Source organism: Salvelinus alpinus, chromosome 15 (genome assembly GCF_045679555.1).
Source record: "Salvelinus alpinus chromosome 15, SLU_Salpinus.1, whole genome shotgun sequence".
Classification (NCBI taxonomy): domain Eukaryota; kingdom Metazoa; phylum Chordata; class Actinopteri; order Salmoniformes; family Salmonidae; genus Salvelinus; species Salvelinus alpinus.
Window position 1 is genome coordinate 18,214,324 of NC_092100.1, and position 24,984 is coordinate 18,239,307.

General features: G+C 40.0%; 1 protein-coding gene across 1 annotated transcript; it reads left to right on the forward strand.

Moving 5' to 3' along the window:
* Positions 1 to 3,316: 3,316 nt before the first annotated feature.
* LOC139539602 (FYN-binding protein 1) lies at positions 3,317 to 24,842 on the forward strand. Its single transcript, XM_071342686.1, has 16 exons — positions 3,317 to 3,419; positions 5,153 to 5,804; positions 14,763 to 14,859; positions 15,022 to 15,131; positions 15,369 to 15,406; positions 15,524 to 15,561; positions 15,816 to 15,951; positions 16,788 to 16,950; positions 21,331 to 21,502; positions 21,613 to 21,632; positions 21,731 to 21,791; positions 22,564 to 22,627; positions 22,796 to 22,952; positions 23,123 to 23,156; positions 23,297 to 23,337; positions 24,565 to 24,842. Exons 1-16 carry the CDS (start codon positions 3,417 to 3,419, stop codon positions 24,606 to 24,608), a joined length of 1,830 nt encoding a protein of 609 aa, XP_071198787.1. The 5' UTR covers positions 3,317 to 3,416; the 3' UTR covers positions 24,609 to 24,842.
* Positions 24,843 to 24,984: the final 142 nt, after the last annotated feature.

Genomic DNA, 24,984 nt, shown 5'->3' on the forward strand with positions numbered 1-24,984 from the left:
CTGCAGATTCAGGAATGCCCACATGCAGTTACTCCCCACATTGCGGGCCGCAATTTCTGCAGGAAGTTACAGAGAATGATGAGGAGGAGCAATTATTTTTTGGAAATGCAGCCAACAAGTGCTCAGCATATGTGGGAACTCCTGTCATGCCCTGATCTGTCTCACCTGTTCCTGTGATTGTCTCCACCCCCTCCAGGTGTCGCTTATTTTCCCCAGTGTATTTATCCCTGTGTTTCCTGTCTCTCTGTGCCACTTCATCTTGTATGTTTGTCAAGTCAACCAGTGTGTTTTTCCCGTACTCCTTTTGCTATTCTCTTTTTGATCGTCTTCCCGGTTTTGACCCCTGCCTGACTCTGGACTACTTTCCCGCCTGCCTGATCACCCTGCCAGCCCTGACCTTGATTCTGCCTGCCCTTTGGTTTTGACCCATTTGCCTGTCCACGACCATTCTCTTGCCTTACAATATTTATTAATCCAATAGAGTAAGACTCCAACCATCTGCCTCCTGTGTCTGCATCTGGGTCTCGCCTTGTGTCATGATAGCACGAACTGGCCATGAAAGACCCAGCAGACTTGGACCAGCTCCGCCACGCTGTCTCCCTGCAGGGAGCCACCATTGGACACTGTGTTAACTAACCTCCAGACAAGCTTCAATGCCATACAACTCTCCTTCCGTGGCCTCCAACTGCTCTTAAATACAAGTAAAACTAAATGCATTCTCTTCAACTGATCGCTGCCCCCCCGTCCAGCATCACTACTCTGGACGGTTCTGACTTAGAATATGTGGACAACTACAAATACCTAGGTGTCTGGCTAGACTGTAAACTCTCCTTCCAGACTCACATTAAGCATCTCCAATCCAAAATTACATTTAGAATCAGCAACTATTTCGCAACAAAGCATCCTTCACTCATGCTGCCAAACATACCCTCGTAAAACTGACCATCCTACCGATCCTCGACTTTGGCGATGTCATCTACAAAATAGCCTCCAACACTCTACTCAACAAATTGGATGCAGTCTATCACAGTGTCATCCGTTTTGTCACCAAAGCCCCATATACTACCCACCACTGCGACCTGTATGCTCTCGTTGGCTGGCCCTCGCTTCATATCCGTCGCCAAACCCACTGGCTCCAGGTCATCTATAAGTCTTTGCTAGGTAAAGCCCTGCCTTACCTCAGCTCACTGGTCTTACAGCTCACTGGTCTTACTCACTCAGCTCATCTTACAAAACACGATCATGAAAAACAAACACATTCCTCAGTTTAAAAAAAGTAATCAACCAGCCTTCTGAACTGCCCTAGTGGAACCAAAACATCCAACCTTAGAGTGTTCTGGAGATCATTCTACAAGTAAGGCGCAAAAAAAACTAAATGCAGATCTCCATAACTCAGCGGAGACAGATCTGGAGACAGATCTACCTAACTCAGTGGAGACCTAAGGGATGGTGGAAGTTTGAACAAGAGGGCTTCGTAAACAAAAAGAGAGCAGTGCATTAATCTCCAAAATTTAAGAGAGGACCAGCCTACTTTCTGATACAGAATGCAGTGATGTGTACTGAACCTATCTCCCGTAATAAAGTGTAGTGCAATGAAGGTGAAAATTTGGCAAGTATCCTATAGTTTTCGACATAACTTTCATGGGAACTTGTTTTTTTTAATCATTGATGAAGGATTTTGAGGCTGATTGCTTGAACTTGTCAATGTTTTTTCTTCTGTTTTATGATTTTGTTAAACTCCTGTGAATTCTATGTTTGTTTTACTTGATTACCTGTAGTTTTTCATGTTGTCTAATTGTGTAATGACTTGGTGCTGCCTATCTTGGCCAGAACACTCTTGAAAAAGAGATTTCAAATCTCAATGAGCCCTTCCTGGTTAAATAAAGGTTAAATAAAAATAATAAAAAAGGGATATTCTAATGATAATATTTGCTGCCTTTGAGGCCACGTTGGGACTACACTTCAACATAACCTATATTCAAGGAATGTTGGAATAATACAAGTTTTATATCATTGACATTGTAACGTGGCCTCATTTCAACCCTTGACTAAACAAGAATTGAGGCAGAATTTGAAATGTAAATTTCCATCCAGACCACCAAACTATCTGCTTCTCTGACATGCGTGTTAAGCTATGTCCCAGTTGGTAAGCGGACAATAATTACGTTCTGGTTCATATGCACAGTGCACAGAACATTTTATAGTACAGCGACTTACAGTAATTAAAACTACATCTCTGGACTTTTCGTATTGATCTACCGTGGTAATCGAACCAACAATCCTGGCGTTGCATGAGCCATGCTCTACCAACCGAGCCACACGAAAATCCAATCTTATTTTCCCGAACACAATGAGCTATCCAACCTCTGCCCTCAACTACACGCCCTACGGCGCAGAGGGACTCCAGCAGCAGCCGGTCTCTCCCACCTCTAACAACAAACCAGCCCAGGGATGAGCCAATGAAATGCTGTTATCTTCATGTCTGTGTGCTTGGCATTGGCGTTCCAATACTTAGTAGCATAATTACATGATAGGATAATGAGCGGAGAAATTATTCTGTCATCCTGGTTAATGTAGGATAAATACTTCCACGATATACTGTACACGGACCATTATAGTGTGTTGGTATGAATCGGTTTACTAGGGTACGGTTTTACATTGCTTTTTGATCATGTTGTACATTTGTGAATTTCAGCTCAACGGCAATTCTATTTGTAGGTTGTTCAGTAGTCTTTACAACTTTTTGTGAATACGCTTATTAGCTGAATAAGTAAATTGTATGAAAATTACATTAAAATGCTTTCGTTTTGGAGGGATCTCATAGCCGAACTTGTTTACAATTCTGAGAATGCCCATGAATGTCAGACAAATGTGAATTTTATATTTCCTCCATTTATGTAAACAAGGTAAAGTGGTTGTTTATGTTCCAGAAAGTGACATCCATGCATGCTGTGGATCTCATAATGACGGATGATGAGTGCTCATAAATCATGTTTGTCAGAATTTTTTTATCAAGTAATGCAGGTGAAATACATTTATGAGTATCTCATCTCCAATTTTGATTAAACGGTATTAGGCCTACTAAAAAAAAGTTTTTCTAAAGGAACAGAAGCTTCGTAAATGGTAATCAAATCAAAAGACAGTCATTAAAATAAATTACTGTTGTGTATCACATGCATTTCATAATAAAAATCCATAGCCTATAATTAACCTTCAGATTCAAATTTTTACCGTGATATAAATTAACTGTTACAGTAGCCTTTTGTCACCCGCCCCACCTATTTCCTGATTTTAGCATTGGAGATATCCATTGTGTAACAAACGGAACAGTGTCGCGCAGCATCCTTGAATGACACAGTTCAACATGGACCACTTCATTTTCATCTAAATTTAAGTTAAACTCCAAACGGACAAAGATGGTAAAGTATCACTTAAATATTGATGAAACGACACAGGAAAAACATGCAAACGATGAATATTAAACAGCATATATATATAGGCTATAACAATCGTTTACTGTCTATGACATTTTTTGTAGCTCGTATTCTCTCTAACAGGTCGCGTTTCTTATTTGAGGTCGAATTTTTTGCGCTTCTACAAATACATGCGTGAAATGAAATGTCAATGGCTCGAGCATCTATAAACCATATGTTCAACCCCAATCTCTTTTGGTTGAAGAGTGACTTTCACATCTACTCTTATGAGACACAATAATCACTTATTATTAGACTGGACATGATTGATTTCACTGTTCTCCAATTCAAAAAATGTTAATACATTTTTGTTTAGATTCAACAAAAATATACAAACTTAAATGCTGAAGATGTGAAGAGAATTAGCCTAGATTTAAGTACCTAAAAAACGAAATAATGTCTTGAATAATGTTATTTCAAGGGACTAGTTTGAATTGATCATCAGGATATAGTCTGGAAATAATATATTCAGTCTCAATTAAGTTGAACATTTAAACATTGCACTCAAGCTATTTGATTAGTTGTTATTTCTCTGTGTAAGAAGTGGTGGTTCAGATAGGGAATTATTGATTACTGTTATAACCAGTTAATTATTAACACTCAGCATTCCACACACAATGGATCCACACACTTTCTCTCCTATTAGATTAGATATTTGTTTAATCTGTGTTTTGTTATTTGGTATCACATTATCCTTTAACCTTTATACACCTATCCCATAAACAAACTATATGTTAATAACTCATGTGAACTCTTTCAGACAATTTTGGAAAGTTCTGGAGGCAATGATCATGTTAAAGGGCATGCAGTTCTGTTTTGAGTAAGCAAGTGCTTGAGAACAATGACAGATAGGCTCCATCTGTTGTGGTCCACAGACAGGTCTTTCTTATTTCCTCTGTGTGTCACAAGAAAAATATCTCTAGCAAAGCATGCACCTCATTGGCCCATTTAAGACTGCTACTGCATTTTCTATGGCAACCATTGCAGAGTGATACACGGGGTGAATAGGTGTGTGGTTGTAGTTACTTCCTGTTTCTCTTCATTGTTTTATTCTTTTAACTCTTTATTCAGCAAAGATCTTTGCTCTTGAAGTAATGATTTTTGAGTGTGGGTTTTTCTAAACTTTTCAGAGAAGTAGCATTGATCATAAAAGTGCACTGTCTGTGGACAATCTGACCTAATTGATTACTGTGCCATGACCTCTATCTCAGAACATCTTCCCTTACTGGCTCTTTGGTAGTTTCACTTGCATAAGACATTTGGTTTAGTTGCACCTAACATGTCAAATGTGCCTCAGAGAACACTATTCACACATCTATTGAAATATCTATCTGTGTCTCAAAGAAAATAATAGCTTTCAGTTTTATCAGCTTTCTCTGATAGTAGCACATTCAGAAAGACTTGTACCTGTGTTTTCACTCTGGTGCTTGAGAGAGACTTTATATTGGTCAGAGCAAGTAATTTATTGAGCCTATAATGTCATTTAGTGGTAGTAATGATGCTAGGATCAGGAACCGCTAGTGATTTGACGTGTGCATTCCCTCATTTGAATGATGCCTCAGTATTGGTGTGTGAAGAAAGAGAAATGTGTGTGGGGGTGGTTGCACTTGTTTTTGCTATTCTGCTAACTTCCTGCTTACAAACTGAGCCGCATTCTCACCTTACTGTATCTGTGTCAGGGGGAGAGTGTGGATGTTCGTGCGTTGAGGGCCAGGTTCCATGCCAAGGCTGACATGGCAGGTAGCCAAGATAGTACTTCTCCAAAATCTCCACTGCCAGGATTTGGTAGAGGAGGCCCGTTGTTGGCAGATGTCGGTGTTACAGCAAATGGAGGGGTCCGACATAAACTGATGCCTATGGTTCCCACACCACCACTTTCTGGATCAAGCTCCACACCCGACATTCAGAGACTACCACCACGACCTGTAAGGGCTGAACTGGAGGGCATATCCACCATCCCCAAGCCTCATGGTGTCTTCCCCCGCCCTCCACCATCACACCGCCCCCATGGAGCCACCAAGGAGCTGCCCCGACCTCTACCCCCACCCTCAGACACTGACAGGTTAGGGAAGGTGAGGGTCACAGGAGAGCGCCTGCAGAATATGATGCTAACGCACAAGGGAGTACCCACCGCCCCTTCCAAGCCAGCGCACCCCTCCCTACCCAGCCAGAGGAGTCTGACGGAGGTAACCCCCCTGAGAAGGACCCTGCCCTCTGAGGGCCCCAGACCCATAAAGCCCAGACGACCCCCCCACGTCAACCTGCAGGCCCATCAGAGAAACACCAGGGCACCACACCTTGCAGGGCGCCCAGGGTTAAGGAAGACTGAAGGTAAGCAGCTTGGGCCTAGATCAGATCAAGCGGTCACCGGCGATAGCCGACACCGGCATAGCTGGTGTTTTGGCGGTGTCAGAGGTGTAACTTAGTTTGGCTAACACCTACAGTGCCTTCAGAAAGTATTCACACCCCTTTACTTTTTACAGACTGCTTTTTAAATTGATTGTGATCTACACGCAATACCCCATAATGTCAAAGTGGAATTGTGTTTGAAGAACATTTGAGATTATACTGAACAAAAATATATACGCAACATGTAAAGTGTTGGTCCTATGTTTAATAAGCTGAAATAAAAGATCCTAGAAATGTTCCATATGTACAAAAGGCGTATTTCTCTCAAATTTAGTGCACAAATGTGTTCACATCCCTGTTAGTGAGCATTTCTCCTTTGCCAAGATAATCCATCCACCTCACAGGTGTGGCATATCAAGAAGCTGATTAAACAGCATGATCATTACAGTCTCACCAGGGTCAACCTGACTGCAGTTCAGCATTGTAACCGATTTCAGCGGGTAAATGCTCACCTTCGATGGCCACTGGCACGCTGGAGAAGTGTGCTCTTCACGGATGAATCCCTGTTTCAATTGTATGTGCTCTTGTGGGCGAGCGGTTTGCTGATTTCAACATTGTAAAAAGAATGGTGGCGGTGGGGTTATGGTATGGGCAGTAGCGATGGACCGGTTGACTCATAATCCGCAGTCTCCACGGTTATATCCACGGGGCGGATGGGTTTAGGGGTCATTTAATATTGGCTGAAGGGGTGGGTGGCGGGCTGGTTGAATAAAGAGAAACAATACCTTTAAAAAAATCAACAAATGTATAATTATTGTGCAATTTATATAGGCTACATTGAGGTTTGTCGTTCATTATTTTAGGGTATTAGTGTATAACATGCTGACCACAAGGGTCGCGTCGCGCCAACGAGTGACTGCATTACCAGGCGCTAAAATAGAAGTTGATTCTATTTGTGGCACGGGATGCGCTGCAAGTCCTGTCTCTCCAATCTCCTCATTGGCTTTTAAATCAAATCAAATCAAATTTTATTTTATTTGTCACATACACATGGTTAGCAGATGTTAATGCGAGTGTAGCAAAATGCTTGTGCTTCTAGTTCCAACAATGCAGTAATAACCAACAAGTAATCTAACCTAACAATTCCACAACTACTACCTTATACACACAAGTGTAAAGGGATAAAGAATATGTACATAAAGATATATGAATGAGTGATGGTACAGAACGGCATAGGCAAGATGCAGTAGATGGTATAGAGTACAGTATATACATCTGAGATGAGTAATGTAGGGTATATAAACATAAAGTGGCATAGTTTAAAGTGGCTAGTGATACATGTATTACATAAAGATGGCAAGATGCAGTAGATGATATAGAGTACAGTATATACATATACATATGAGATGAGTAATGTAGGGTATGTGAACATTATATTAAGTGGCATTGTTTAAAGTGGCTAGTGATACATTTTTACATAAATTTCCATCAATTCCCATTATTAAAGTGGCTGGAGTTGAGTCAGTATGTTGCCAGCGGCTACTAAATGTTAGTGGTGGCTGTTTAACAGTCTGATGGCCTTGAGATAGAAGCTGTTTTTCAGTCTCTCGGTCCCTGCTTTGATGCACCTGTACTGACCTCGCCTTCTGGATGATAGCGGGGTGAACAGGCAGTGGCTCGGGTGGTTGTTGTCCTTGATGATTTTTTTAGAAGCATATACCCACGTGGGTGGTTGAAAGATGAACTGAGGTCAGTTATGGTAATACGCCTTATTATGAAAGTTAGTTGCCAATCGCCATATAAAATCCAAAGATTCGGTTGACCGTTTTATGTGTGGATTAATTGTCGGAGTAGAGGACCTTGTGCATTTCAGGTAAAATAACAACTCAATGTGTATATCCTAGGACAAATTAGCTAGCAAGAGCAAGCTAGTTATCTAAATAGGACAAATTAAAATGCCTTAAACGTTTAATGCTTTCGAGCTGTCCCCAAATTAATATAATTGGTTAAGAGTTTGTTTTGATATTTCAACCTGTGTGTCCTGATCTTTGGTGTGGGGTGACAAAATCAATTTGAGCACAATGGCGCACGAGTACGCAGGCACACGTCTGGTTTGTGCATGGTGTAAATCTAAACGTTAGGGCTTAACGGTACACTCGCCAAATAGCCTACTCAGCCAATCGACAAATAATGTTTTTGGGAACGGGCAGAAAAAGTTAAGGGAGGTAAAAAAAGGACATTGTTGAAGTGTAATGCAATAAGACAAAAGCTGCGAAAGGAGAGTTGAAAATAAAGAGTAGGGAGGGCCAGAGAAGTCATGTTTGGAAAATATTTTGTGAAGTGGCAAAAGAGGATGATAGCAGTGCCGGTGTTGTGCCGAAAATCTCCCCCCTGCCAGAATCCCCCCCCCCACACTCTAATTTCCTTAATTTTGTGGCTAGAGTTAAATACTTTCTGTAACACACATCAGAGTCAAATACTTTCTACAGAACAAACTTCACGTCAGGATAGGCAACCGAAATTAATAATTAATGTATGTGTGTTAAATTAAACATAGAGGGGGAGTAAAATGTTGGCAAGCAATAAACATTTCAAAACAATTATGGCTGAATTATTATCCTTACACATTCAAAAATACTAGTCGAATAAGACCTGAGAGAGATGACGAATTTTGGCAAAGAGATTTATTTATAGAGGAATACAAAATTCAGCAGCGGATTTAGGTACGGGCGACATGGGCAGCCGCCCAGGGCAGCATCTTGCCGGGGGCGGCCCCGGGTGCCCCTAGGTGTGGGCGGGGTCGGGCGCGGACGCTGAAGGTGGGGTTCGCCCAGGGCGCCATACAAGTTAGAACCGCCACATACACTTGAAACAAATATCCAAACCGAAAACTGCAGACAAAAATGCTTTCTGCTACTAAGGTCAGTGAAATGTAGGCTAAACTGACAACGGAGTGAAGAGCAGAAATCTCAACTAGCAAGCAAATCGCAACAATGAAGAACGCGGAGGGGGGTGAGAATTCTGGCAGGGAGGAGATTTTCGGCAGAACACCTGTTATGTTATGTGTGATGATTGTGAGGCACTATACAAATTCGACAGTCACAAGACGAGACTTCAACATTTGTGGACTATTTAATTGGCCTATGGCATGTCAAGGGAACTGTAGCCTACTGTTTAGATTGGTTAAATTGAAACTGAAATCTGGACACTGACTGTAGGTCTATAACCTCTCACATATCCTTAATAATAACTCCTGCAGAATTAAGCATTTCTTGCAGTAAAACTGCAAACTGCGAAATTTGGACTTGGGAACAGGAGTGGAGAAATATGATTTATTTATTTCTGCATCTTGAGAGAATGCTATGCTTAATTAGACACCATCTGTAGAGGTGCTGTCTTCATCATAAAATCATCTTAAAAGCTGATAGTATTTTAACCACATAAAATATGCATTGAAGATTAACTGAAATCTTATCAGATGGGTTATTTTAACTTTTTTCCCCCTACAACCAGTCAAACCGATATCATTTAGACATTTTGCACAGGAAATCTTTCTGTTTTTTTTTTTTTTTTTGCGTTATTGTATTTTCTCCCCAGTCCCTAAACGTCTTTGCTCCGTGAAAGATGACAGAAAACTTTACCATGTCAACTATATTGAAGCATTCATTCTATCGATCTATGACATTATTCTGTTGAGCAAGGGTTTATTTAGTCTTCTAGGACGACATATATATGTTTCTTATTTAACTAGGCAAGTCAGTTAAGAACAAATTCTTATTTACAATGACGGCCCACCCCGGCCAAACCCTGACCCGGACGATGCTGGGCCAATTGTGCGCCACCCTACGGGACTCCCAATCACTGCCGGTTGTGATACAGCCTGGAATCAAACCAGGGTCTGTAGTGATGCCTCTAGCACTGAGATGCAGTGCCTTAGACCGCTGCGCCATTTCGGAGCCCTCGGTCAGTCAATGTCTGCGTTGGAAAGGGCACCATATCACTGCTTTTGACTAGTGCACAATATAGGGAATCGGTTGCCATTTTGGATAAAACCAATGTAACTTCAGTTCAATGGGTGCATGGAATTTGGCTCACGAAGTATGGACTGAGTGTAACATTCATTCTATATTCCAAATGGGACAAGTTCTAAATCAAGTGAAACACTATGAATGGAGTGTATCATTGTAGTGTGCCAAAATTAAGCCTAAATCAAATGCACTCAATTGTTATGTCATAAATTACACCCTTTTCCCTATATAGTGCACACCTTATTAGGTAATAGAATGCCATTTGGGGACACACACGATGACGAGCATAGAGGTTCTCCAGGGAACTAGTGGAAAGATTGATGTAACTGTTGTCGTGTCTTTACTATTATTAAATGACGTGATTGAACTGATTAATCATGTAACTGTAATTAACTAGGAAGTCGGGGCACCAAGGAAAATATTCAGATTACAAAGTTAGAATTTTCCTAATATAACTTTTCAGATATTTTATATCTGATCAATTAGTCTTCGAATTAATTAATTATTTACTTTACCTCACTTTAGTCTCATTCCAAACGTCATAAATTGTTGGTTATCTGCACGAACCCAGTCTTCACTATGAGTCATCCATACATAAATTGTCTTAAATCCTTTATTTACTAACTAAGTAATTCACAGAAATGCATAAACAAACAGTTGATAGTTACAAGGAAATGATAACGGAGTTTCCCTAGTGGGCTAAACCGGCATGGCGGCTTGTTGTACAAAAGGGAAGTGGGGGTCGACTGAGATAAGACAACACACGGTTGATAATTATAACAATTGAAATGCTAATCCTTTGCACATGAACGCTCACTCATTCGGGAACAATTGCAATCAATATATATATTTACGCTCAGTGTGTCGTCGGGATCTCTGCTGAAAAGTTAGTTTCTGTTGGAGAGTTTCCGTCCTCTCTCTCTGTCTCTCTCTCTGTTGTGGTTAGAATGGATAGTTCAGAGTGACATTCATTCAATTCCGAATGCACCGCACCGTCTCTCATGAGTTTTACAAACTTGTACCAAACGGACCAGTTCGTAGCTGGATTCTTCACCGATCTTTTATACCTTCTCCGGAACATAAATGTTGTTCGGACCTCAAGTTCTGAGGTGGAAGAAATTCCTTTGTTCTCTATGAAACTTCACTCTGTCTCTATACTGTGGCCATGAGGAGATAATCTCCTCCAGGAATTTACGACCTCTCTGACCACAGCAGCCTAGTTGTAGGAGACAGAGAGAGGGGGATGGTACTCGCTGTACCCAAAGAGGGCAACGTCATGACACTGTCATAAGTATGATGGAGAGACGTAAACATCTAACTGTACAGTTTAGATTTAAGTTAGTTAATATTGAGTTAATCATAACAATAATACAATTATTTTGCAACTCAAATCTTGTTGCATACAGTATATAGCAAAACAAAAAAGGATTCATAACAATCATGTTTGTTCCCTCGATAGAACATCACACCCCTCCAGCATAACGCCACCTAGTCCCATTGTGATGTCACAGCGTTCTCCTGAGACGACTACCCCTGACAATTTGTCCTTATTGGTCTCTGTCATATAATATAATGACAAAAAAAAGAAGCAAACTGTGTCTAATTATAGACAAGTTGACTAACAAATAGCTTACCAAAATGTCAGGAATTATAAGCAGAAACATATTTAAATCAGGCAAAAACAAATCCTGCACCCCCTGTCAAAAAATTGTTCTGCTGTCTTTGACTGTAGCCTATAGCGCATTTTTTCTATAATTGCAGGTTAGAGTTGGGTGCAGGCCTCAGATTTTCACTTCATCAGCGGTTGCAGATGAGTTATTAGCAATTGCTGACGGGTGCTACGGACAACAAACGCAATTGCATTTTATCAATTGCAATTTGAATGCACAGAGATACCGTGAAGAGATCCTGAGGTCCATTGTCGTGCCATTCATCTGCCGCTATCTTCTCATGTTTCAGCATGATAATGCACTGCCCCATGTCGCAAATACCTGTACACAATTTACAAGCATCTCACTACACTCGCAATAACATCTGCTAACCATGTGTATGTGACCAATAAAATTTGATTTGATTTGACAATTCCTCGTAGCTTAAAATGTCCAAGTTCTTCCATGGCCTGCCTACTCACTAGACATTTCACCCATTGAGCATGTTTGGGATGCTTTGGATCGACTTGCACAACAGTGTGTTCCAGTTCCTGCCAATATCCAATATTGAAGAGGAGTGGTACCACATTCCACAGGCCACAATCAACAGCCTGACCAATTCTATGTGAAGGAGATGTGTCGCACTGCATGAGGCAAATGGTGGTCACACCAGATACTAACTGGTTTTCTGATCCACACCCCTAAGGTGTCTGTGACCAACAGTTGCATATCTGTATTCCCAGTCAAGTGAAATCCATAGATTAGGGCCTAATTTATTTATTTCAATTGACTGATTTCCTTATATAAACTGTAACTCAGTAAAATCTTTGAAATTGTTGTATGTTGCGTTTATATTTTTGTTCAGTGTAATAAAAAATGAAAAGCTAAAATGTCTTAAGTCAATAAGTGTTCAACCCCATTGTTATGACAAGCCTAAATAAGTTCAGGAGTAAAAATGTGCTTAACAAATCACATTGTAAATTGCATGGACTGTGTTCAATAATAGTGGTTAACATGATTTTTGAATGACTACCTCATCGAGTAGTGAATTTCAAGCACAGATTCAACCACAAAGATCCGGGAGGTTTTTCAATGCCTCACAAAGAAAGGAACCAATTGGTAGATGTGTAATAAAAAATATCCCTTTGAATATCCCTTTGAGCATGGTGAAGTTATTATTTAGGCTTTGGGTGGTGTATCAATACACCCAGTCACGACAAAGATACAGGCAAGTTAGTTTTGTTACTCCACAATACTAACCTAAATGATAGAGTGAAAAGAAGGAAGCCTGTAACAGAATAAAAATATTCCAAAACATGCATCCTGTTTGCAGCAAGTCGCTTAAATAATGCTGCAAAAAATGTAGCAAAGAAATTACATTTTGTCCTGAATACAAAGCAATATGTTTGGGGACAATCAAACACAACACAACAGTGAGTACCACGCTTCATATTTTCAAGCATGGTGGTGGCTGCATCGTGTTATGGGTATGCTTTTCATCTGCAAGGCCTTTTTTTAAAGAAAAATACTTTTTGGATAAAAATAAATGGAATAGAGCTAAGCACAGGCAAAATCCAACAGACACTGGGAGACAAATTCACCTTTCAGCAGGACAATAACCTAAAACACAAGGCCAAATCTACTCTGGAGTTGCTTACCAAGATGACATTGAATGTTCCGGAGTGGCTTAGTTACAGTTTTGACTTAAATCGGTTTGAAAATCTATGGCAAGACTTCAAAAATACTTTCTAACAAGGATCAACAACTTACTTGACAGCTTGAAGATTTTTTAAAAATAATAATGGGTGAACATTGTACAATCCAGGTGTGCAAAAACTCCTAGAGACTTACCCAGAAACACTCACAGCTGTAATAGCTGCCACAGGTGATTCTAACATGTATTGACTCAGGGGGTTGAATACTTATCTAATAAAGATACTGTATATTAGTGTTTTATTTTCCATAAACATTTTCTTTAAATGTTAGAATTTTTCTTCCACTTTGACATTACATAGTATTTTGTGTGGATCGTTGACAAAAAATTACAATTAAATCCATTTTAATCCCACTTTGTAACGCAACAAAATGTGGGAAAAAGTCAAGGGGTGTGAATACTTTCTGAACGCACTGTAACTCTCGAACTCTCGACCAGAGTCTGGTATGACTCTTTGATGTTGTTGGCACAATGCGTCGATAAGGAAAGGGGCTGTGTTGGGTTTCCTCTGTGTCTATCTCAATCAAACCCACATGCACAGCCACACACACTTCAAACCCCCAGGGAAAAAGCATATTTGAGAGAACCAATTAAACCCGTCGCACAATTTCTGAGCGATTATTGCATTAGCAAACAGCCTCCTTTCCAGACTAATATGGTCACAGCTCTCCCTGCGCTGTGAGTCACCTGGGTTGCGTCAGCCAGGCTAGGTGTAACTGCTTTAGAGCTGTCGAATCACAGCGTCTGCTCGTGTGGACCGTGTCACAAAGCCACACCCGTCCCAATCGCATTAGAACTAGAAAGTGTAGGTTATATAGAAAAAATGACACCCAAATTGAAAATCTTTAAACTAAATAAGGATTTCTATCAGCCTAATCGAGGAGTAATTACAAATCATATTCCACTGTTCGAACTTATAAACAAGGCTGCATGGGATTTCTCTTAATGCGACTTCGTGCAGCCAATGGCAATTTCCGCTTTAGGTATAATGCTGGGAGCCACTTGTGGATTCGATAGCTCCACCTCTGACACCGCCAAAACAACCATTATGCGGGTGTCGGCTAGTGTGGGTCTGACCTTAATCTAGGCCTTAATTTCCTTTGAAAAAGCCCCCCTTCCGTACAAGTGTAAAATGGAAAACTGACTGTTTTGAATACATTTATACAATGGGTGGATTTAATCCTGGATGATGGTTGGTTAAAACCGCATTCCAGCCAGTGTCTATTCTATTTGAATACGTGTATGGACTTACTGTAAGCACCATAATGACACAAGAAAGGTATCTGTTCACTTGCAACCTGTATAATATGCAGTGTGCCTTATCTAGTTACCAGTTAAAACCTCAAAACGTCTCTCTCTAAAAAGTATTTTTGAATGACCTACTGTATACATGCGGAACAGTATCTTCTGTAAGAAATGAATGATCAAAATAAATTCTCAGACTGCTGCTGCTGGTGCAGAGCATTGCCCTTCAATATATATGTTAATGTTGAATTAGGTGGTGAAGACCTACTGTAGACCTACAGTGCAGGTTGTTTCTTTTCCTCAGGTGGCAGCAGTAAGTCTCTTCCAGGGATGGTCAGTCTGTCTGGCCCCTCAAGACTCCCAACCAAGCCCAGCAGCCTACCACGGCAGTGTACCCCTGTGTGAGTGTGCTCACTTGAAATGTCAAGTGTTGAGTGTTAAATATTGAGTGATAGTATGAACACAATTTGTGATTACTCTGTTGGAAACTGGATTTACAGGAACAAAAAAGCCACATTTTTCACGTAAGTATTTTTTCCCTCTGATTCCTGTTGTCTCGTTAGACATTCCGAGGATGACCAGGGGGTATATGATGACATAGGCCTAGGCCTAGATGTAAAACCACCTCCCCCACCTCCAAACCCAAAACACCCAGGGAGCTGGGACAAAAGTGGTATGTCTGAAAATAACTACTATATTTCCATGAACACATGCAAGAGATTCACTAGCTATTGTGAATTTAGGGCTGAATCATGATGACTCTTAAATCGTAAATGTATGATTTATGTGAAAGGTTGAATTATATACACATATAGTTTCTCAATCCATCATCCCATAATGTATGTATTTTACATGTTCATCGCTTGTTCATGCATGTCATGAATTATATTTTCTGCTATTTCACCTACAGACTCCTGGAATGAAAATAGTTCTTCACAAATAGATAAGGTGAAAGAATAGGAACACAGACCATCAATGCAGAACACTGCTTTTGAATTATTTCTGAAATACTGTTCTTGATACACATGCTTTTCATGACATCTATGTTCTTATTCCTGGCTGCAGGGGAGCGATGAAAGTGAGGTCTATGATATGATTGATAAGTAAGTATAGTATTGAAATACAACTTTGATCCCCTGCCTACATACAGTACGTGGTATCTTGGGTTTATGCCTGTCTTACAAGTAGACAACTCAATGGCGGGCATAGCATACTTTAAACAGCCAATATCACAAGCATAATAATAAAAAACACTTGGATACTCACATATCTGTTATAACATGTTTATATAGGCGCAATAGCTGTCCACTTCAAATAATCACTGACCCGTTAATGTCTCTGTCTTTTGCCATCTCAGAGGCAACCAAGAGGAGGTGAAAACCACAAGTTCTGATAAGAATAAACAGAAAGAGTTGAGGTGGCAGAAAGAGCAGGAGAGGAGAGAGCAAAAGGAAATACTGGAAAGGGAAAACAAATACAGAAAGAAATTCAAGGTGATATGCCACATTTCCATGCGCTAACAAATCAATAAATCCCCCCAAACAGTAATGTTTGTCATAACACACTTGCTACATTTGATACCAGTGTTTTGGATATGGTGCTGCAGCCTGGTCTCAAAGCATTTCTCATTATTCTGTATTTAAATCCAAGACACTCCATTTAGTATGATATGTTACATTTCGTATGGTATGTATTTATATGTGGATGTCTATCACCCATTTCGTATGATATGTTACAAATTACAATTCATATTATATGTTACAAATTTGCAAAATGTACAATATATTATGAATTTGCAAAATGTATGATATATTACGAATTCTAGCTAGGTGGCAAATGTTAGCTACCTGGCTAACGTTAGCTAGGCTAGGGGTTAAGGTGAAGGTTAGGGTTAGGGTTAAGTTTAGAAGTTAGGTTAAAGGGTTAAGGTTAGGGTTAGGGGAAGGGTTAGCTAAAAGGGTTAAAGTTAGCGTTACGGTTAGCTAACATGCTAAGTAAATGCAAAGCTAAAAAGTAGAAAGTAGTTAAAAAGTTGCTCATGAACTAAAATGCCTTAATTAGCCATCTGTCTTATGTAACCATACCAAACGTAACATATCCTACTAATTTAAGTGTCCCGGATTTACGTTTACTATGTTACGTCTGAGACCAGGTTGGGAATTCTGGAACACACCTGTAATACATCTCTGTGAGCCTTTTACATATGGTGTTTTGCCAAATATAGATATACAGTAATGTAATCTCACATGCAGAACATAAATCTCATTAATCTCTGCAGTCTAAAAACACCACTTTACAACCCTCTGTGTTTATTTGTACCCTTCCACAGCTGGGGACTGGGGACATAGAGGTCCTTCACATGGCCAGGGTTCGACATGACTGGCAGGGGGGGAAGCAGGATCTAACTGTTCGACAGGGAGACAGTGTGGAGATCTTACGGGTTAAGAACAATCCTGGGGGCATGTGGCTAGCCCGCACACAGACTGGCACCTGTAAGTAAAACACTGTTAAGTTCTATAGAACTAAGGGACGGTTCTAAATTTAATGGGGTGAGGTGGCTGGTCCAAAATAGGGGGGGGGGTTGTCTAACTTATTTTTTTGATTTGGGGAGGGTAGTGTGATTTTTTTAATGGGCACAGGGAACGGTAGTGTATTTTTTCGCTTGTTTACAATCCCCATTTTGCAGGTTTTACTATACAAATACCTAGGTGTCTGGTTAGACTGTAAATTCTCCTTCCAGACTCATATTAAGCATCTCCAATCCAAAATGAAATCTAGAATCGGCTTCCTATTTCGCAACAAAGCATCCTTCACTCATGCTGCCAAACATACCCTCGTAAAACTGACCATCCTACCGATCCTTGACTTCGGCGATGTCATTTACAAAATAGCCTCCAACACTCTACTCAGCAAATTGGATGCAGTCTATCACAGTGTCATCCGTTTTGTCACCAAAGCCCCATATACTACCCACCACTGTGACCTGTATGCTCTCGTTGGCTGGCCCTCGCAACATATCCGTCGCCAAACCCACTGGCTCCAGGTCATCTATAAGTCTTTGCTAGGTAAAGCCCTGCCTTATCTCAGCTCACTGGTCACCATAGCACCTCCCACCTGTAGCACGCGCTCCCGCAGGTATATTTCACTAGTCATCCCCAAAGCCAACACCTCTTTGGCCACCTTTCCTTCCAGTTCACTGCACCTGTACACAGCCCATCTGTAAATAGCCCACCCAACTACCTCATCTCCATATTGTTATTTTTTTGCTCTTTTGCACCGCAGTATCTCTACTTGCACATCATATAGCCACATTTCCTCATCTGCTTGAATGCACCTCCCTTATTAAGGTGTTTTGGTACTTCCCTTAAGCACGTTGCTTTTCTGCACTCCTAGTATACAGTCAACTCTATCTTGCCCATCTATACATAGTGACAGTAGTGGTAGGTGGATAATTTGCCCAGATCTGTAATAGGTTAACTAGCAATCATACTGCACATAAAATCCTTCAAATCTGCACATATTTTCCATATAAATCCACAAGAACATAGAGGATTAGCTGATAGGAGACACGCAGCTCAAAAAGCTATCTTATTGATCTTGTTTAGACTACAAATTTAATTTACTGTATAACGGATTCCCTCTTCACATTTATCAAAATAGTGAAAACTAAAGTAGTGATTCCTTCAATTCATATGAATTGATTATTTTTAACAATAATTTTTCACTAACCGAATGATGTGCTTTGCCATTGTAGTAGTTGGGGGTTTGGTTAAATCGCGGTTAATCAAATTATGGGAATAATCATTTGTGAATCACAAACAGTAAAAGGAAACAATTCAGCTGTAGACTTCCTTTCGAATTGTGTCGCTGCAAAACTCATTTTGTAGATGCTTTAAGTTGATTTGGACGTTCAACTTTTATTTTATTCTATATATACAGTTGAAGTAGGAAGTTTACCTACACTTAGGTTGGAGTCATTAAAACTTGTTTTTCAACTGCTCCACAAATTTCTTTTTAACAAACTATAGTTTGGCAAGTCGGTTAGGACATCTACTTTGTGCATGACACAAGTAATCTTTCCAACAATTGTTTACAGACAGATTATTTCACTTATAATTCACTGTATCACAATTCCAGTGGGTCAGAAGTTAACATACACTAAGTTGACTGTGCCATTAAACAGTATAAACACCATGGGACCATGCAGCCGTCATACCGCTCAGGAAGGAGACGCGTTCTGTCTCCTAGAGATGAACGTACTTTGGTGCGAAAGTGCAAATCAATCCCAGAACAACAGCAAAGGACCTTGTGAAGGTGCTGGAGGAAACGGGTACAAAAGTATCTATATCCACAGTAAAACGAGTCCTATATCGACATAACCTGAAAGGCCGCTCATCAAGGAAGAAGCCACTGGTCCAAAACCGTCATAAAAAGCCAGACTACGGTTTGCAATTGCACATGGGGACAAAGATTGTACTTTTTGGAGAAATGTCCTCTGGTGTGATGAAACAAAAATAGAACTGTTTGGCCATAATGACCATCATTATGTTTGGAGGAAAAAGGGGGAGGCTTGCAAGCCGAAGAACACCATCCCGACCGTGAAGCACGGGGGTGGCAGCATCATGTTGTGGGGGAGCTTTGCTGCAGGAGGGACTGGTGCACTTCACAAAATAGATGGCATCATGAGGAAGAAAAATTATGTGGATACATTGAAGCAAAATCTCAAGACATCAGTCAGGAAGTTAAAGCTTGGTCACAAATGGGTCTTCCAAATGGACAATGACCCCAAGCATACTTCCAAAGTTGTGGCAAAATGGCTTAAGGACAACAAAGTCAAGGTATTGGAGTGGCCATCACAAAGCCCTGACCTCAATCCCATTGAAAATATGTGGACAGAACTGAAAAAGCGTGTGCGAGCAAGGAGGCCTACAAACCTGACTCAGTTACACCAGCCCTGTCAGGAGGAATGGGCCAAAATTCACCCAACTTATTGTGGGAAGCTTGTGGAAGGCTACCTGAAACATTTGACCCAAGTTAAACAATTTAAAGGCAATGTTACCAAATACTAATTGGGTGTATGTTAACTTCTGACCCACTGGGAATGTGATGAAAGAAATAAAAGCTGAAATAAATAATCCTCTCTGCTATTATTCTGACATTTTACATTCTTAAAATAAAGTGGTGATCCTAACTGCCATAAGACAGGGAATTTTTACTTGGATTAAATGTCAGGAATTGTGAAAAACTGAGTTTAAATGTATTTGGCTAAGATGTATGTAAACTTCCGACTTCAACTGTATATATATATTTTTTGCTGGCTCACCTCACTTATCCGTTATACAGTTAATTACATTTATATTGCCTTGGTGACGATACAATTATCCTTCTTATTACCTAGAATAGCCTACAACACCACAGTGCAATGAATATTGCATTATAGTTTTCAAGTTAGTACAATTCTCCCGATAAGGCACTGCATCTGAGTGTTAGAGGTGTCACTACAGACCCTGGTTCGATTCCAGGCCGTTTCACAAGGGTGGTGAACAATTGGCCCAGCGTCACCTGGGTTTGGCTGGGTTAGGCCGTCATTGTAAATAAGAATTTGTTCTTAACTGACTTGCCTAGTTAAATAAAGACTAAATATATATATTTTTTAAATAATAAAAATAATTCAGTACAATTCTCTAGGCTGTAAACTGCAGTGAAAATGTAATTTGAATAATGGCGCAAAAGCCCTGTTATTTCAATGTTTCATTCCATTTGGATCAATTGTGGACAGTCTAGCTGTATTTTTACTTCTGATACTGATGCGCTGTCTGTTGCGGGTCATCATTCTCCCAAGTCATCCAAGTGGCCACATAGACCTATGCTCCCAGCAGGCCCAGTTATTCAGGAAAGCTAAACACACGTTCTAGTCCTCGACCTCTAGCTCTAACCTTCAATATAGCCAAACTATTTGTAATTTAACTTTTAAAATGTACCACCTTTTATGAGTGGCATGATCACAACTAATCACAATGTTTTAATCTGATTAGGCTACTTCAAGTCTCTTGTACTGTAGGCTGCCTGCGCATGTTCATCCACTCCACTCCACACGAATGCGCCCCGGCCATTCGATGAATGGAAAGAGACATCTGTTACAAAACACCAAAAAGTTGATTGACATTCTGAGATTGTCAAGCCAAGCCTTAGATACTGATAAGGGAGGGATGAATTATCTGTTTGTTGAGATTGACATACTCTATTTGATTGTGGTGTTGAAATGCAAACCATAATGAAGCTCTCGAAGTCGGTAATCGGTATGCAGTTATGTGTTGCTTATTGGTTGTGTGTGGTGCATTGGCACAGAAACCTAATTATAAATTGAGCATCAAAATGCGATTTCCCCCTAGCTGATCATTGTCTGCAGCCAGCTATCATCATAGTCTAATGAGACAGGCAGGGAGAGTGAGCTTGTCTGTGGTGGTCAACCTTCTGGCCCGTAGCCCTGCTTGGCATCAACTGTGCTACAAAACCATGCTGAAGTGGTCAAGTCAATATCCACATAAACACAAGGTTGCTACAGTTATTATTTGTGGTGGTAATCATTATTTTAGAGTTCATTTTATGAGGAGGGAGGGTGTGCATAGTTTTTTACAGTACAAGGGGAAAAAAACATTTACATTGGGGAGGGAGGGGGTACATTTTTTTTATGACACCTGGAGTTGGACAAGCCCCACCCCCCACTCCAGTAAATTTTGATCTGTCCCTAAACAATTCCATATATGTTTCATATTTTATACTTAGTCCATATTTGCTGTGACAATGCTGAAAACCACACATTTCGTGTACCTAAAGCTACCAAAAACCAGTAATGAAGTGTTACTTTGCAGATGGCTACATCATTAACACATGTGTGGATGTGGACTATGAGGAAGTGAAACGTAAACTCAAACTGTCCAGAGCCCCTGACCCCTCACTGCCACCACCACCACCTCCACCTCCCGTCTCTTTTGAGGACAATGACATTTATTATGATGTCGACTCCTCAGATAACATGAACAGGTAGCTCTCGCAAGCACAAATATACCATGTTGCTTTAACTTTGTCTGTAATTGAAACAGTGTAACCTGAATGCAAGTGATTGATATGATTGATATGTTTCTCTCTTACAGCAGCATGACTCAGGAGGAGGGTAAGTGGAGCTGTGAATGACCATTTTCCATTAAGTTGTTCATGTAGTATGCTTATGTTACACTCGCTCTCTCTCTCTCTATCTCTCTCCCTCTCAAGATGACTACGATGATGTGCAAGGAATTAACAATGACTTCCCCCTTCCACCTCCTGAAATAAGGTATTCCTCATATACAGTATCTTTTAATTAAATTATTTTTATTTTAGTACTTTTCCCGATACACAGGAGAGTAAGTCACAGATTACTGCACCTGTACATAGCCTATCTATAATTTAGCCCAAACAACTACCTCTCCCCCTACTGTATTTATTTATTTTGCTCCTTTGCACCCCATTATTTCTATTTCTACTTCGCACATTCTTCCACTGCAAATCTACCATTCCAGTGTTTTACTTGCTATATTGTATTTACTTCGCCACCATGGCCTTTTTTTTGCCTTTACCTCCCTTATCTCACCTCATTTGCTCACATTGTATATAGACTTATTTTTCTACTGTTTTATTGACTGTATGTTTTGTTTATTCCATGTGTAACTCTGTGTTGTTGTATGTGTCGAATTGCTATACTTTATCTTGGCCAGGTCGCAGTTGCAAATGAGAACTTGTTCTCAACTAGCCTACCTGGTTAAATAAAGGTGAAATAAAAAATAAAAAAGTCAAATGCCTTCCTCTGTCTGGGGTTTTTCATAGTGTGGTGTTGCTTTAATAGCTTGCCAACTTTGGCCTGTATGTTTACTTAAAATATGAAAATCAAAGCTTGTATACGGTTTAACTTGTCTGTTGCATAGAGCATGTATTGCACTGTATATAAATAAAGTAGTTGCTAATGGCTAACAATAAGAAAGCATAAATAAGAAAGTTGGCTACTAAAAGAGGACAAAACCGACTTTTGTGATCAGATAAAAAAGGACATGTTTGTCTTTATGTTCCAGTCTACATCCAAAAATGAGCAAGAAACTGGAGAAAGATGAACAAGAGTTCAGAAAAAGATTTAAGGTAAATCTTAATTTTCTCTTCTTGCATATCTGTTGAACTGTTAAAAATAGCTTTTACCGCAATTCATGTGCACACATTACTCTGAAAGCACAATCACTAGTCGCCTAATAATATGACATTACCAAATCATATGAAAAAATAAACATAACTTTTATTTTGTTCTGTCAGTTTGAGGGACCGATTAAGGTGTTACACTGCATGATGGTTGATGCAAGCATCAAGAAGGCAGGAGGGAAGGATCTAGCTGTGGTTCAAGGAGAGATCCTGGAGATAATTCAACTCACCAGTGACAAGAAAGCCCTGTGTCGCAACGAGCAGGGGAAATGTATGTGAATACATTGCCCTCTTGTGAAAAGTTTCTGTAAAAGTCAGTTGTATATTTGATTAGGCTACAGCCTAATCAATTAGAGATTGCAGAGAATTCCCTGTTTTGATTACTTTTGTCAGCATGAGTGTCATTATTTTAATTGTTCATTAATTTTCTTTCTCTCACAGATGGATATGTGCCCAGGGTTGTTCTTCTTCAGGCGTAGGTTTCTTATATATTTATTCAACACAATTATTGGTAGAAGCCATAGTCTCTGTTAGTCAGTCACTGGTATCATAATTTGCTGCTGACAACTGTGTCATAATGTTTTGGTTAATATGGTTTTCAATATTCCTTTTCAGGGAAGGGGAGGATGTTTACGACGATGTTGATCATATTAACGGTAAGTTATTGTTGAATGAATTATGCTTACTGTAAATACATTTATATTTTGACTCTGAAGTGATATTATGAATCTAGCTTTGGGACACAACATCAGGAGTCACAGACCCCAGATGAGCTCATGTAATATATACTGAACAAAAATATAAATGCAACATGTAAAATGTTGGTCCCATGTTTCATGAGCTGAAATTAAAGATCCCAGAAATGTTCCATACGTACAAAAAGCTTATTTCTCTCCAATTTTGTGCACAAATTTGTTTACATCCCTGTTAGTGAGCCTTTCTACTTTGCCACGATAATGCATCCACATGACAGTTGTGGCATATCAAGAAGCTGACCAAACAGCAGGATCATTACACAGGTGCACCTTGTGCTGGGGACAATAAAAGCACACTCTAAAATGTGCAGTTGTGTCACACATCACAATGTCACAGATGTCTCAAGTTTTGAGGGATCGTGTATTTGGCATGCTGACTGCAGGAATATGCACCAGAGCTGTTGTCACAGAATTGAATGTTCATTTCTCTACCATAAGCTGCCTCCAACGTTGTTTTAGAGAATTTGGCAGTACATACAACCGGCCTCACAACCGCAGACCACGTGTAACCACGCAAGCCCAGGACCTTCACATCCGGCTTCTTCACTTGCAGGATCATCTGAGACCAGCCACATCTGAGACCAGCCACCAGCTGATGCCCTTATGAAAAAAGATTGCAGTCAGAGTGCAGTATAACTGCGGCATGCTGCAGTATAACTGTAGTAAGAGTGCAATATGACTGCAGTATGCAGGAAAATACTGCGTCCAAAATAACACCGTTTTTTAAACTGCAGTAATTCTGCAATTACTGCGTCCAAAATACCAGAGTCGACTGCAGTTACTGCACCTTTACTGCAGTTTCAAAACTGCAATCTTTTTTTGTAAGGGTGAAACTGAGGAGTAATTCTGTCTGTAATAACACCCTTTTGTGGGGAAAACTCATTCTGATTGGCTGGACCTGGCTCCCAAGTGGCTAGGCTTAAACCACCCCTGCCCAGTCATGTGAAATCCATAGATTATCGCCTAATTTATTTATTTCAATTGACTGATTTGCTTATATGAACTGTAACTCCGTAAAATCGTTGAAATTGTTGCATGTTGCGTATATAGTTTTGTTCAGTATATATGCAAAGTAGTAAAAGTACAAGGAGTTAACCCCTTTCTTGACCTTCTCTCTCCTCCTTACAGATATCTATGACAATGACAATGTCTATGATCACACAATCCACTGAAACCCTTTTCCTTTCCTGACCAACATGGATCACCAATCCTGGACTGACAATTTAATGCTTGTCTTCCAGGGAGACACACACACACACACACAAATGTCCTAAGAATTGAAACAATCATGGCATGATTGTTGTTTGCTCGAATTTGCTTGTAGAACTATTTAATACACTATGCTTTGTTCGTGGCTGGGCTTCTTGAGATGAGTTTGAATAATAAATACTTTTTTGTCAGTTGTATTTTGTGTATTATTCATATTTTATTAGTGTACTCAACAAAATTATCCTCCCAAGAATTAGAAGAATAATTTAAAAAGATGATACATTTATTGACATTCCCATGGAATTTATTACCAAAAGCTACCCACTTTTTCAGTTTTTT

Bases quoted from the DNA above. Each gene is read 5' to 3' on its own strand.
- LOC139539602 (XM_071342686.1), top strand. The intron at 15,407-15,523 runs GTGAAAGAATAG...TCCTGGCTGCAG, and splicing joins GTTCTTCACAAATAGATAAG to GGGAGCGATGAAAGTGAGGT. The intron at 21,792-22,563 runs GTATTCCTCATA...TTTATGTTCCAG, and splicing joins CTTCCACCTCCTGAAATAAG to TCTACATCCAAAAATGAGCA.